Source organism: Talpa occidentalis, unplaced genomic scaffold (genome assembly GCF_014898055.3).
Source record: "Talpa occidentalis isolate TD23 unplaced genomic scaffold, MPIMG_talOcc4v2.1 talOcc4.3, whole genome shotgun sequence".
Lineage (NCBI taxonomy): Eukaryota > Metazoa > Chordata > Mammalia > Eulipotyphla > Talpidae > Talpa > Talpa occidentalis.
In genome coordinates this window covers 145873565-145887688 of record NW_023603184.1, presented here as the reverse complement: position 1 = coordinate 145887688, position 14124 = coordinate 145873565, and the positions used below count along the sequence as shown (strand labels likewise).

The following is a 14124-nucleotide window of genomic DNA, read 5'->3' as shown; positions in this document are numbered from 1 at the left end:
GTGGATAACAATTTTTTTCTATCAGCTGTTGTCTTAAAAGCCTTAAGGCACAATGGTTCTACGTGACTGGATCTTTCATCAGGATTTTACCTGTATTTATGTCTCAGGGGACCCGCTAGGGCCTGTATCGTACATCTGTTTCAACTAAAAATGAGTCGTTGAATGAATGAGTTTTGTCATAGCCATACTGATAAATTTTTAATATTCTGTTACTTTACCTCCTAAAACCTGATGAAATAAATATCTAAGTTAGCATTTATGGAGGGTCCCCACTGTGGCTTAAGGTAATAAATTTCTCCATGTTTATATTCAAGGTTTCTCTCTCTTTGCTCTCAGGCAGCCCATCAGGTCGGTGAGGATGAGATAAGCTTGTCCACTCTGGGACGAGTTTATACTATTGATTTTAATTCTATGCAGCAAATCAATGAGGACACGGGAACAGCACGTGCCATTCAGAGAAAACCTAACCCCTTAGCCAATGCTAACACTAGTAAGTGCCTTTACTGTACTGTCACCTGATAATAATGTAATAATTGTGTCACAGGGTGTCCTTATTAAGTTGAAGACAACTGCACATTAGTGATTGGTTTCTTGTGTTTATCACGTGCTTGAATTGATGCATGAGCCAGTGTTACTCAACCAGCACCTTCGCCATGGTTTTTCTCAAGTGATCTGCCATGTCCCGGACTCTAGTCAGAACTTCCCAAGTGGTTTCTTTGTCTGATCTTTTTGTGCCTATTCTACTTTTTGTTTAAAAAAAGATTTATTTATTTATGCATACAAGAGCTGGGGTACAGGCCAAAAGTGGGGGGTGGGGTGGGAGGATTCACCAGACAGAGTGGGGAGCAGAACAGGCCGATCTACTGAAATAATACTGCTGAGGGGAGCAGCGGGCGAGTCAGGAGAGGTCTGCTGTGCCATGTGGGTTGCTCCCTGGCTGGGGGATCGAACTCGTGCTGCAGAGGCTGCAGACAACTTCACTAGGTTGTGTCTTAACCTCTTGCGCCACCAGGGAGGCCTTGTGCCTATTCTACTTTCAGGCCCATCCACATTTGCCAGATTGGTTCTTCACAACCTTTTATACATTCTCACCAAAATTGTCTTCTTAACTAATGGAAACTAAACAGATGGTGATTTGTTTTCAGGTTTTTGGCATGTGTCTCCGGGGGGCTTAGTCTGTGGTGCTACAGGTCTAGTCCTAGAGCAGGGATCAGTAGCTCTTTCTGAAATAATTATTTGATTTTGAAACTGCTCAACACTGCTGTTGTAGCCCCAAAACAGCCATATTCAATATGTGAACAAGTATGTGTGATTGTGTTCTAGTAACAGTCTATGGATAAGACTGGGTGATGGACTGGATTGGGCCTTCAAATGATGTTTTGCCAGCTTCTGCTCTAGAGCTTATGCTTTATCAGTTACCTTTCCCTTATTCCCACCAAATAAAGGGACAGTCACCTTGTTATCCCATAGCTTCTAATTGAACATTCCCTATCCACTGCTTGAACTGTTTTTCTTCCCAGTAGCTTAGCTGGTTGGTGCTGAAATGTTCCTAGAAAGTCACGGAACATGAATTAGCGAAAGAAGAGGTAACAAGGTATTCTTCAGCTGGTCAGGATAGTCAGTGGTTTTCTAGCTGGCAAAATTTGGTCGTAATGCCACCTTTAATTTCTTTGGAGGCCCTGGTTGACCTCATTAGAGAATTTGTTTTATAGCCCACCATTTTTTGTAGCATTTTAGATAATTACATTAACTCAAATGCTTTATGCAGTTTATTGCATCTGTAAAGTCTGTTCCTCGGGATTGTACTTTTTTTTTTTTTTTTTACCAGGTGGATATTCAGAGTTAAAGAAGGATGATGCTCGAGCACAGCTTATGAAAGAGGATCCGGAACTGGCTAAGTCTTTTATTAAGACATTGTTTGGTGTTCTTTATGAAGTGTATAGTTCCTCAGCAGGACCTGCGGTCAGACATAAGTGCCTTAGAGCAATTCTTAGGATAATTTATTTTGCGGATGCCGAACTTCTGAAGGATGTCCTGAAAAATCATGCTGTTTCAAGGTGTGTTCATGAAAACAGTGAAAACATTTTAGGAAATTCTCGTCACTGCTAGTAATTTCAGAAATCTTTAAAGAAATGTAGAAAAATATGCATAGAACAGTTTCTTTGGAATACTTTTAACCCTTTTGGTCTTTGCTCACCCAACTTTAATAAAGAATAAATGTAAAAGTTGAATATTTAAGAAAAACTTGTGCTTAAACAGACTGCTTTCGCAATTAAAATGTTTTGCTTTCAAATTAGTGTGGCCAAAAATAACTATCATATTCAGGCAAGTGTTTTAATATACAAATGCTTTCTCTTTTTCAGTCACATTGCTTCCATGCTGTCAAGCCAAGACCTGAAGATAGTGGTTGGAGCACTTCAGATGGCAGAAATCTTAATGCAGAAATTACCTGATATTTTTAGTGTTTACTTCAGGAGAGAAGGTAATTTCATTCATAATTGTCAGTCTTTTAGTGTAGCGAGTTTTTCAATAGAAGTACAGTGTTAATCTCTCTAGACCACAAATTAAACTGTTTCTTTTATATAAGGCATTTGGACGCTTCTGGTCTTCTGTCGCAGTGTGTTAATGCAGGTTGTCTGAGGTGCACACTCTTACTGAATACTTTGTAAGTCTCAATGATTTTGAGTGCTTATGTCCAGAATCAGCCTGTGACTTTTTGTTTTTAGCATTGGTAAATACAACTTCCATAAAGGTTCTTTTCAAAAGTCAGAGGTCACGTAATTTCCCAGTGAACTGTTGTGAAGTCAGAGGGGTTATTTTATCCTTGCTTGTGTAGGTGATGGAATATTTTGAGGCTTGGAATTCTTCAGTTGGTTCTGTTTTCTAATTTGAGGAATTTGAATGTCGAAATCAACCTAGGCTACCTGTACTTTTCCATTCTGTTCTTGAATACCTCAAAAATGAAACTGCCTGGAAGGGAAAAAAAAAACCGAAACTGCCTTTCAGGTGTTTTATCCTTTTTTTAACCTGCCAGGGAAACCTAATTGATCAGGAATTTCTTTCTTATCAATAGAAATCTCTTTGTGGCTCTTTTGGTCTTTTAGATACTTTGGTTTTGTGAGGAATCAGGAAATGCTGGTATTTTCCCCTAAGAGTCTTAGCTTTAGCTTCCATCTGATCACCAATCCTGGCTCTGTTTTATGATCTATTTTTCATTCTTTTGATCATATTTCCTTATGCTGGCTCCATATCTCTTTCTCCATAATGTGGGCAACATGCTAGCGTAATAGTGTAAAAAGCAAATAGGAAGAGGTTTCCACCATTTAAATTTAATTCTGCTCAAGAAACATTAAGTTTTTAAAACATCCAGCACTGCATAGTAATATGAAATAGGCCCAAATCTCTCCATTTCCCAAAGAACCTATTGTTACCAAATTAGTCATATGTATTAATAGATGTTTTCTGTATTTATGTAAATATCTGTTATTATTTTTAGCCTGAGATTACTTTATATTGTATATTCTGTTTTATTTTTGATACTCTTTTTTTTTTTTTTTTTTTTTTTTTTTGTTATTGTCTGCTTTTGGTTGGTTGGCTGCCTTTCTGATTTAAGAGAACTTAAGAATCTTTTTCTCAAAGTGGTTACTTTTTTCACTTTGATAGGATCAGTTGGCCATCGGATTGAATTTCCCGCCCCCCCCCCCCAGATATTTATGTAGCACATTCAGTGGAAGTCTATATGGAAGGGTCCTTCATTGTTCTGCTGTTCTGCCTTTGACCAGGTTGCAGCTTCTCAAGACCTCACCTTACTTTAGACTCTGTAGTATCTGCTACTGTGTGCTCTGCCTGCAGTGTACTTTGCCTCATAAGCAAATCATTCTCACTGGTAATTTCTTATAAAATGTGTCTTCACACTTGTCAGTAAGTGCCCTGAGCACACAGCCTGATATGTGATTGCTTGTTGCAAATATTTGGACCTTTTTTTGAAAGGATTTTACCGTTTTCATTTTTAAAGTATCCAGTGGAAAGTTCTAAACTTTTCCCACAAAAATGTGAGAACATACAATCCTACATCTGGACACACCAGTCTGCATATTTACAGAGACTGACATTCAGACACGCAACATTCAGACTTGTGCCTTTATGTACAATCTGGTAGTTCTGCGGAAGCCCCCTCCTGTATATGTACTCCCCATTACTCTCCTGGCCCAGATCAGAACCCTTGCCCGCTCAGTGACTGTTGAGCTCTCCTTGCACACCTCCAGGATGGGGGAAGTCAGCACCTCAGGTCCTTTTTCTTCTTTCAGAGGCAGCACACTCTGGCCTCATTGTAGCTTTTGGATGACCGTAGGTCCCTCTCTCCCTTTCTTGCTGTGAAGCCACAGGTGCACTCTTCTCTGTAATTGAAGATTGCTTTTATAATAGGTATCTTGAATTTCTAGTAGGACTTAACTTAGGACCCTATTATATGGTATATGATCTTGTTTTGAATATTAAAAGTCATCCAGTACAAATATCTCCTTAAATTTCAACTTGCCTGTTCCTTCTCTGAATGGAGTCAAGTTTTCCTTGACTCCATTTCTGAATGGAGTCAAGTCACTAATTTTTCTTTTCCAAGTTTCTTTTCCCTAAAAGCAGGGGCTTTTAGGCCATTACTTCTAGCTCAGTGGTTGGGGGTTATGTAGTAGCAGGGAGTAGGTCCTGATTAAATCAGACTCTTTTGTCTCTGTTATGATAAAGGTGTAATGCATCAAGTAAAACACTTAGCGGAATCAGAGTCTTTGTTGACAAGTCCACCAAAGGCGTGTACGAATGGTTCAGGATCCTTGGGGTCCACGACATCTGTCAGCAGTGGGACTGCCACAGCTGCCACCAATGCCACGGCTGACTTGGGATCCCCCAGCTGGCAGCACAGTAGAGATGACTCTCTAGACCTGAGCCCTCAAGGGTAAGTCAGAGCCCCTCAACTGTGCCATGTTCTGGAGCCTCCCCCAGGGAATAAACTAGTAAAATATCAGAGAGTGTACCTTTTAGTATCTTTCTGTTTGTGTTTTGTTGGGTGTTTAATGGGAATGGCTGGGAAACTGGACAGTTATTGGAAAGCCACGGTTATGTGTCCTGGTAGGAGCCGCAGTACCGTGCGTGGTGTTTTCCTGACGCACAAGGTAACTGGGACTCATGACTGGGGCAGTGTCACACACACAGTTCCCAGATGGAGGAGCTGACCCGTGTTTCTGACCCCTGCTCCTAGGACTGTGTGCTATATTGCTGCATACGTGCTGGCTTCAAGGTATCTAGATATGAACAATGGTGAAAAATACTAAAAATTAGACTTTAGAATATAAGGGGGAAAAACCTGATTTCCCATTTATTTTTAATTAGCAGATGGGAATTTTGCTCTTCATAAAGGAAAATGGGAATTTTTAATTAAAGAAATTCTTTTCTCGTTTTCCACATATTTTTAGTTCCTTTGTAATCTGGACTAGTAGCAATGCCACCAAACCCTTGTGTTGGTTTTCATTTTGTTGTGTTGAAACATGATTGTTTTGAACGTGTTTTTGTTCCTTTGATGCTAGAAACTTCATCTTGCCATATGAATGGTGCTTGAGGAACCAAACTCCATTCTGAAATTCAGAATGCACTTTTTACTCTTAAGCTGGAAAGTAAGCCTTAGTTAAAACACAGTAATAATAAGTGGGACCCCAATATTTAATCTTGTGAACTGCAGGGTAGCATTGTCCAGCTGGAGGGCTCTGCTCCCTCTGCGACCACTTGATAGCAGTTGTCCTCTCTTGCTTAACTATGAATTTTGGCAAACCTGGGGCAGTCGTGCAGACTGGAACTTCTGGCACACCGGTGGATGTTTGAGGGGGCTGCCAAATCTAAGTGGTACCCATGTCATAGGCCCCAGACAAGGAGATTGGACCTCGAGAAAACCAGGGATCCTCTACCTTCTCTATTTTCAAGTTGGATTTGTTTGCCATTTTCCCTTCCAGCCTTGCCTTCTCTCTACTTCTCCCCTTAACTGCTGCAGCAGCCTCAATTTCTTGCTGGATTTTACTTCCAGTGCAGACTTGGTGCCTGAGATGCCCTGTGCCCACTGAAAATGTGGTGCAGCACGAACAGATGCGGCATTTGAGTCACTTTAAGGAATTAAAGTTGATTATGGATCCTAAAGTTGATTATTCTAAAGAAAGGAAAGAACCATTTTCTCAAAATATTTTCAGAGTTTTAAGTAGTTCTAGTCCTTCCTAACATGGTTTCTAATGAAAAAAAATCCTTATATATTTTTAAAGGGAGAAATTGTTCAAACATTCAAGTATATTGTCTGGAACCTCACTTGTCCTGACTGTCAGGCGTATTTGAAAACATTGTTTGCATTTGACACATCAGATGTTAGAAGCCCTTATATTTTTTTTTTTCAAATTTGTGTTACACAAAGTGAACTGGAATGTTTTTTCATCTTAATCTATTTTTGTTATTTTAAGAATAGTTATGTTATTTTAAGAATCTGCTGATAATTCAAACTACTTCTATTATTAAGTATAGTGAAAATAACAAAGGCTATGCTTATTATATTTTATATATTCTAGTTCAAAATAGGCTATTCACACTATCACTTCCTTGATTTGTTTATAGATACGGCTTTTAAAAAATATCACTAAAGTATTTATAAATGTGCATTATTGCCATTGCACATGACGAAATTACTTTGGGCAATATAAAGCAGACTGGAAAGTAGTTTTGATAATATTATGCTATGCAAAGTTTTTTTACTTGTCATTTCAGTTATGAAAGAAATGATTTAACATAGTTCTAATTTGTGATTACACGGTTCTTTTTAATATTGGTGCTTTGCAATGTATATCTGTTTTATGTGCTTTTCTGTATGTGCTACATTTTATAGTAGAGTTTAGCACAAATTAATGAGAGAACTCTTTTATTTTTAGTACTTCAAGGTAGCCCAAAAGTTAGCTGTTTTCTGATCTGATCATTTCCTATGACTGTACACCTCTAGACCATGACTGGCACGTAGTTGGGATTAATAGATTATCTCTAAATGAAAAATACCCTGGGTCAGCAATATTTTATCACTCATTGTTTCTGCCATCTTTGCTTGATTTTCAATGAGTGAAGATAATAAATTTTGGTAATTGCTAAACTTATCCCATATTTTCCCATGTGATAGTCGATTAAGTGATGTTCTAAAGAGAAAACGACTGCCAAAACGAGGGCCAAGAAGGCCAAAGTATTCACCTCCAAGAGATGATGACAAAGTAGACAATCAAGGTAATTCCTTTAATGAAACTATGGGGTGGTTAAGGGAAAGTCAGCAGCAGTGACAGATATGCTCTTCGTTAAATCTCCTAACGGCTTTGAAGCAGCAGTGACAGATAGGCTCTTCGTTAAATCTCCTAACGGCTTTGAAGTATGTCTGAGTTTCCTGAAAACCTTGTGTTCGTAGTTCTTCAGCTAATTAAACCTACTAAGGATGTGAATCTTTAGAATTTAGTTGGTTTTCATCATTTACACAAAAAAGATTTAACTGCCACTCTCTTCTTTTTGTAGCTAAAAGCCCCACCACTACTCAGTCACCTAAATCTTCTTTCCTGGCAAGCTTGAATCCAAAAACATGGGGAAGGCTAAGTGCACAGTCCAACAGCAACAACATCGAACCAGCACGAACTGCGGGAGTGAGCGGACTTGCCAGGGCTGCCTCAAAGGACACCATATCCAATAACAGGTGACGCGAGGGATTCTGTGTTGCTTCTGTTCTCAGATTAGAAAAGAAAAGCATTTCAGCCCGCACGCTGATCAGGTGGCTGTGAAACCATGGACATAGGGCTTGGGTTTAGGCTCAGAAGTGGTAACACCCAAGCATGGGGTAGGTTCTCAGTTTTTTTTTTTTTTTTTTTTTTTTTTTAAGATTTCTTTACTCATTTATTTATACAAGCACTGGGTACAGTCAGAAGTGCGGGAGGGTGAGAGAATTCACCAGAGCCAGAGCGGGGAGCAGAGCAGGCAGAAGGACCGAAGGACACTGCTGAGGGGAGCAGCGGGCAGCAGGAGAGGTCTGCGCGCCATGTGGGACCCGCCTCCGGTGGCCGGGGAGTAGCCGGGGATCGAACCGGCACTGCACAGGCTGCATGCGGGCAGCTTCACAACCCAGCGCTCAACCGCTGCGCCACCAGGGAGGCCAGTTCTCAGTTCTTGAGCCCTGTATCTGACTGACTGTTCTAAGGTCAGTCTTGCGTTTTAAAACTCCTTTCACACACTACCTGGAATTTGAGTATCCTTATAACCCCACCAATTAATGTTCCCCTTGGAGCTGTTCCTCATTTTTGTTGTAGGCAGGGAATGTGGGCATGTTTTCAGTCTCCACACATTTTTATGATACACTTTTTTAAGGCTTTAGAGAAGAGCCTCTTCTCAGAACTTAGAAATATTTCATCATCGCTTTTAAGAAATATTCCTTTAGGGCCTCCCTGGTGGCACAAGGGGTTGAGCGCCGCACTGTGAAGCGGTCCGCAGCCTCTGCAGCACAGGTTCCATCCCCAGCTGACTGAGGAGCAACCCACGTGGCGCAGCAGACCTTTCCTGACTCACCCACTGCTCCCCTCAGCAGTGTACTTCGGTCAGTCTGCCTGTTTTGTTCTCCACTCTGTCTCTGGTGGATCCTCTTACCTCCTGCATCTCTGGCCTGTGCCCCAGCTCTTGTATGCATAAGTGGATAAATCTTTTTTTTTTAAAGAAAAATATTCCTTTAAAATCCTTGAAATTTGTTTTGGATTTTGGCTCTGCATATAGCACCTCAACAAGGATTACTTCTTTGCAAATAAATTTTTAAAAAATCATACGCCATTGAGAGAACAAACAGGCTCTTTATGTTTGATTGAGTGTGCTGTCTCTGTATTTCAGTTAATAAAAGTAAGTAAGCAGAGGTATTTCTGTAGCCATCAGAATTGGTCATTCGAACAGCCAGGTCTTAGCCGTTAGTGTATGGTCTCTAGTGCTTTCCTTCAGCTTTAGCACCAGTAAAATTCCATACATGTCTGTACCTGAAAAAAAGAAACAACAGTGTAAAATCGCTTTCAGGTGAGCTTGGGAAACAGCTACACTGTTTGCGTGTGCCTCTCTCTAGATCCATCTTACTCCGTTTTGGAATGCAGTTAATTTGATAAACATGGACTCCAAGTACTGCTCTACCAAAGGGGCTTTTAAATGTTGCAGCTATTTGCCTTTGTTCAGAAGTTGTAATTGAAGTCCTCTCTGTATGCCCAGATTTATTATCTCCCTTTCCCTTTTTGCAGAGAAAAAATTAAAGGTTGGATTAAGGAGCAGGCGCATAAGTTTGTAGAGCGTTACTTCAGTTCTGAGAACATGGACGGAAGCAACCCTGCGCTGAATGTTCTTCAGAGACTTTGTGCTGCAACTGAACAACTCGACCTCCAGGTGCGCCGCTGGGCCCTCCTGGGTGACCCAGCTGTCACAGAGCTGCCGCTTCACCAGACACGTGTCTTTAGCACTGGCCTTTAACTTATCCCTTGCCTTCACCTCACATCATTTCAGCCTGAAGTGCCCCTAGAATCTCATGTTTCGCTTTGTAGCACCCATGTCTTGAAAAATGAGGAAACTTGAGAAATGTCCTTCAGCCTTTCTCCTCTTTCATGAGTTCTCTGGCATCAGTCCATAGGGCCCTGACCCTCTCCTGGGCCTGTTAATAGTCAGAAGAGGTTAGAGGCTTAATAAGTCATATTTTATCTGACTCAGTCTTTTCAGAAATGCCCAGGTGCTTTGAGCAATGTGAGTAGTACGTGTTTTCTAAGGAATTGTCCTTTTCATTCAGATTGTAAGTTTAGTAATGTAAAGCCACATCTGTACTGTTGTTTTAGCTTCTTTCTGGTATTCTCATCCAGTGTCTTCTTTAAAAACTGTGTTGGTTAAATGTGACGATGTCCTCTGGTAGTGTGGGCGCGGGTTTTCTGTTTGGAAATATCTAACTTTGTGTGTGTGTGCGCGTGCGTGCGTGTGTGCGTGTGTGCGCATGTGTAAAAGCATATATTCCAAGATTCTACCAAGACTGTACTGCTGCTCCTGCCCTTTTTATTTTGTTTTTTTTTTAATTAGGTGTTGAAAATATATTTAATTCCTTACAGGGAAGTGTGATTGTTTAAAGCAATAAAATTATTTTCCTACTCTTCCAGGTGGATGGTGGAGCTGAGTGCCTTGTAGAAATCCGTAGCATAGTCTCAGAGTCCGATGTTTCATCATTTGAAATCCAGCACAGTGGATTTGTGAAGCAGCTGTTACTTTATTTGACATCTAAAAGCGAAAAGGATGCTGTGAGCAGAGAGATCAGATTAAAGCGGTTCCTCCATGTGTTTTTTTCTTCTCCAGTAAGTTATCGAATGATGCTTGTGTATTTTAAGAGTCATTGTTCCCGATGTGTATCCTAGTAGTAAATGCCAGTAGGTGTTGGTCACGATACTGAAGTAAACTTTGTAGCTTGCTTACCTACAGTTGTATTCTTTAGTCTTTTATATACCAGGTAAACAGTAAAACAGTGAAATGGTGATTTAATAAAGTCCATGCCACAGTTTCTATGGCCGATGTGTCTTGGATCTTTTTTGTTTTCTGCAAGATGAATCCTTAATAGTAGTCTCTTATCTGTGAATGTATTTAGTCTCAGTATGGTTTTTAAACTTACCGTAGTTGGCCTATTTTTTTAGGGATACAGTAGATGTTGATATATATGCTTTCCAATTTGTTTATTCAGTTCCAAGCAAAAGTACTTAGTTACCATTTATGCTTTGGATTACAAGGCCAGACCAGTGCGTCTCCCCTTCCTTGCCCTTCAGGGGCTGAGAGTAAGAGAGTTGCTAACTACTCTTGGACACTGTTAACTTCTTTTCGACTTGTTTACAACTGCTTGAGAGAAGGCATCCCTGGGGAATTTTTCTTTCTGGAACATCTGTGTAAGAGGGCTAAGGAAAACTCTCCTGTGTGTTAGTGAAGAGATTTGGTCGGGCCTTTACAGTGTTTGTACGCATCTGAGCATTGCTTATTATTTTAACTTGTGGGGCTTTCTGTAGCAAAGTTGATTTTCTTTAGACAGTCATCATGATATATAGCAGTATTGATTATATTTTACATGTGCTTAAGATTATATACAGGTTTGTGATAGGTGAACTGAAACTGGGTGGTTTTCAAGAGTTCCACATGTAATAGTGTGCTGTATATTATCTAATATCTCCTATAGGTTCTCAGTAGTATTCTCTGCACATTTGAAAAATGGAACAGAACATGAATACTCCTACTAAATGAAGATAGATAAGACCATGGGGCCTCGTGCCTACCTAAGTCAGATTTTGCCACCAACTAAGTTGTGTTTACTGAACTTTTAGAGTTCAGAATTGTGAGTAAGGCATTCTGGGCCTGTACAACAAGAGCACCTTTATTGACACTATTTATTACAAACATTGTTCCAACCAAATTCATCAGAAACATAAAAGATGAATGATTATCTTTGGTAAAACTGGGTATTAAGTATTCCTGTTGAGAGTGTTCATTTTCAGGAGGCCTCGCTTAACCTGTTGGTGTATTTATAACCTTAGCTACCTGGAGAAGAGCCCATCGGGAGAGTAGAGCCAGTGGGTAATGCACCTTTGTTGGCATTAGTTCACAAGATGAACAACTGCCTCAGCCAGATGGAACAGTTTCCAGTCAAAGTGCATGACTTCCCCAGTGGAAATGGGACAGGCGGCAGGTAAGGATCATCGCCTGGGTGCCTACCTTTGTTGAGGTAAAATGGCAGGAGGGCTGGTAACATTTTGGTCTGCCTGAAGAACACTTTGCTGTAATAACTGAAGAAACTCAATACTCTAAAGAGTAAACTAAATACTTCTCATCTTTAAAATCACACCATGTGCCTTAGACATGATGTTTTAAAAATATATAACCCATGACTGTTGGTAACTCCTTAATTTAATATACTTGAACATATAAAACTTTTGTCTGAGAATTTTCTGGACATGGATAATAAAATATTCGTGTTCTATGCATAACATGATTTTATATGCCATGGAGGTGGTTATAATACTTCGTATTTTGATGGCCTTAACAAGTAAGTATTTATTTTGAAGTTTTACTGTTTTAACCAAAGTTTCTACTTTTCCCCCAACAATATAGTAAGTAGTTTTTATAGAAATCATGAGGTGCTGTAGAAAGGATTCACTGTACACATTAATTGTGATTTGTGGAATATTGTGACGAGAGCAGGGGTCAAAACTGTAAGAAATTAGTTTGGTTTGAAAGTGCACTCTGATGTTTTAAAAGCATTAAATTTTGATTGAATTAGCAGTGTGTGTGCACTATTGGGTAGAAAAAGTGGTGATCAGTATGGATGAGGGTTTTTCTTTAACATTTGATGGAGAGATTGCTGTTTTAGTTTGATCATGAACTCCTGGAAGATTTTATGAAATAAAGGGATGCTTGCAACCATGCTTGAGAAAACCACAAAGCTTCTCAATTTTGTCTAAATTTGTATAAAATATGTAAGTTTACATATGTATCTGTCAACATAAGGGAATAATCTTTCTCCATACCTATAATTTGCATGGTTTAATGTACCTTATAACCATATTTCAAAAGTGTCTGGCCAGCACTTTTCAGAAATAAACAGTTACGGTTTTGGGGTGTTTTGTTTTGTTTTCTTACTTCATGTTAATTTTTGGGACAGTATTTGATAGCTCCCTTCTGATGTAGTCACTGTGGTTCTCCTGCCACCATAGCACCCTTGAGCCATCTTCTCAGTCCTTTGTGCTCCTTCTTCCCCTGTCTTGGCACTGTCATTCCCCCTCCCCCATTCCTCACATCTGTGGTCAGCTTGCAAGTTTTGTCTTTTTTCCTGACCCTTTGTTTGGTTTCTCTATATTCTGCATATAAGTGAAACCATTTGATAAGTACCTGTTTCCTTCTGACTTAATTCACTAAGCACAATCCACCCCCCAGCTCCATCCATGTTGCTGCAAATGGCCTGAGTCTCTTTTTGACTGCTGAATAGTATTCCACTGTGTGTATAGACCACATCTTCCTCTGTTTGGGACATTTGGGTTATTTCCATATCTTAGCTGTTGTAAATAGTGCTGCAGTATGGAGCAGCACTGCAGCACTACCTCGTTGGAGGTAGGAGTGCAGGTTTCCTTTCAGATTAGTGTTTTTGTGGCCTTTGGGTGGATTCCTAAGAATGGGATCACTGAGTCATCTGGTAGATCCAATTTTATTGTTTTGAGGAACCTCTACAGAGCTTTCCATGGTGGTTGGACCAGTTTGCATGCCCACCAGCAATGGGCTTCCTTTATCGCCATATCCTCACCAGCATTTGTTGTTTCCAGTTTTTTTAACATGTGCCATTCTCACAAGCTAAGTCATTGTGGCTTTGATTCAATTTGCATTTCCCTTATAATAAGTGATGTGGTCATTTGCATTTCTTTGGAGAAGTATTTTGTTTTAGCTCTTGTGATGATTTGGTTGTTTGCTTTCTTTCTGAAGTTTAAGCTCTAGATCTTTAGTACCAGCCCCCTTATCAGATGTATGGGATGCAAATATTTTCCCCCATTCAGTAGGGTATCTCTTTATTTTGGTTGCTCTCTGTTTTGCTGTACAGAAGCTTTTTAGTTTGATGTAGTACCAACTCTTTATATTCCCCTCAGTAGAAATGAACAATTAAATGTCATTACCAGCTTTAGACTGGCATAACTGTTACAATGCTTCATTTGAAAGAATATAGCTGAATGAATTTTTTTCATTATGTTTATTTAGTTAACTTGTATCTTTTGGAAGTATAGGTTCATGCCACACCCACCACCAAAGCACCAGTAATTCCCCCCTTGCTCCTGTGTCATACCTTCCCCTCTTGGTAGGTTTAGTTCTGTAGTCAGGCTTGTAGGTTTTGTTTTGGCTTAATTTTGTCTGTTGTTTTGTTTTTTACATTCCACACATACGTGGAATTATGTGGTTTTTGTCTTCTGACTTATTTCACTTTATAACAGTAAATTTAAAGGTTAATTTTTTAAAATATTTATTTATTTATACAAGCACTGGGCACAGTCAGAAGCACGGAAG

General features: G+C 39.7%; 1 protein-coding gene across 15 annotated transcripts in view; it reads left to right on the top strand.

Annotated features, from left to right (window-relative positions):
- The window catches only part of TRIP12 (thyroid hormone receptor interactor 12), a 136549-nt gene that overhangs the window by 95763 nt on the left and 26662 nt on the right, over window positions 1–14124 (top strand). For 12 of the 15 annotated variants that reach the window (XM_054700133.1, XM_037524181.2, XM_037524179.2 and 9 more), the window contains 9 exons: window positions 337–490; window positions 1829–2057; window positions 2364–2482; window positions 4741–4948; window positions 7190–7290; window positions 7570–7744; window positions 9312–9453; window positions 10206–10397; window positions 11616–11767. In XM_054700133.1, the coding sequence (XP_054556108.1) occupies window positions 337–490; window positions 1829–2057; window positions 2364–2482; window positions 4741–4948; window positions 7190–7290; window positions 7570–7744; window positions 9312–9453; window positions 10206–10397; window positions 11616–11767 (1472 nt within the window). The remainder of the gene's footprint in view (window positions 1–336; window positions 491–1828; window positions 2058–2363; window positions 2483–4740; window positions 4949–7189; window positions 7291–7569; window positions 7745–9311; window positions 9454–10205; window positions 10398–11615; window positions 11768–14124) is intronic. The other 3 variants (XM_054700137.1, XM_054700136.1, XM_054700138.1) reach the window with 1 other exon arrangement.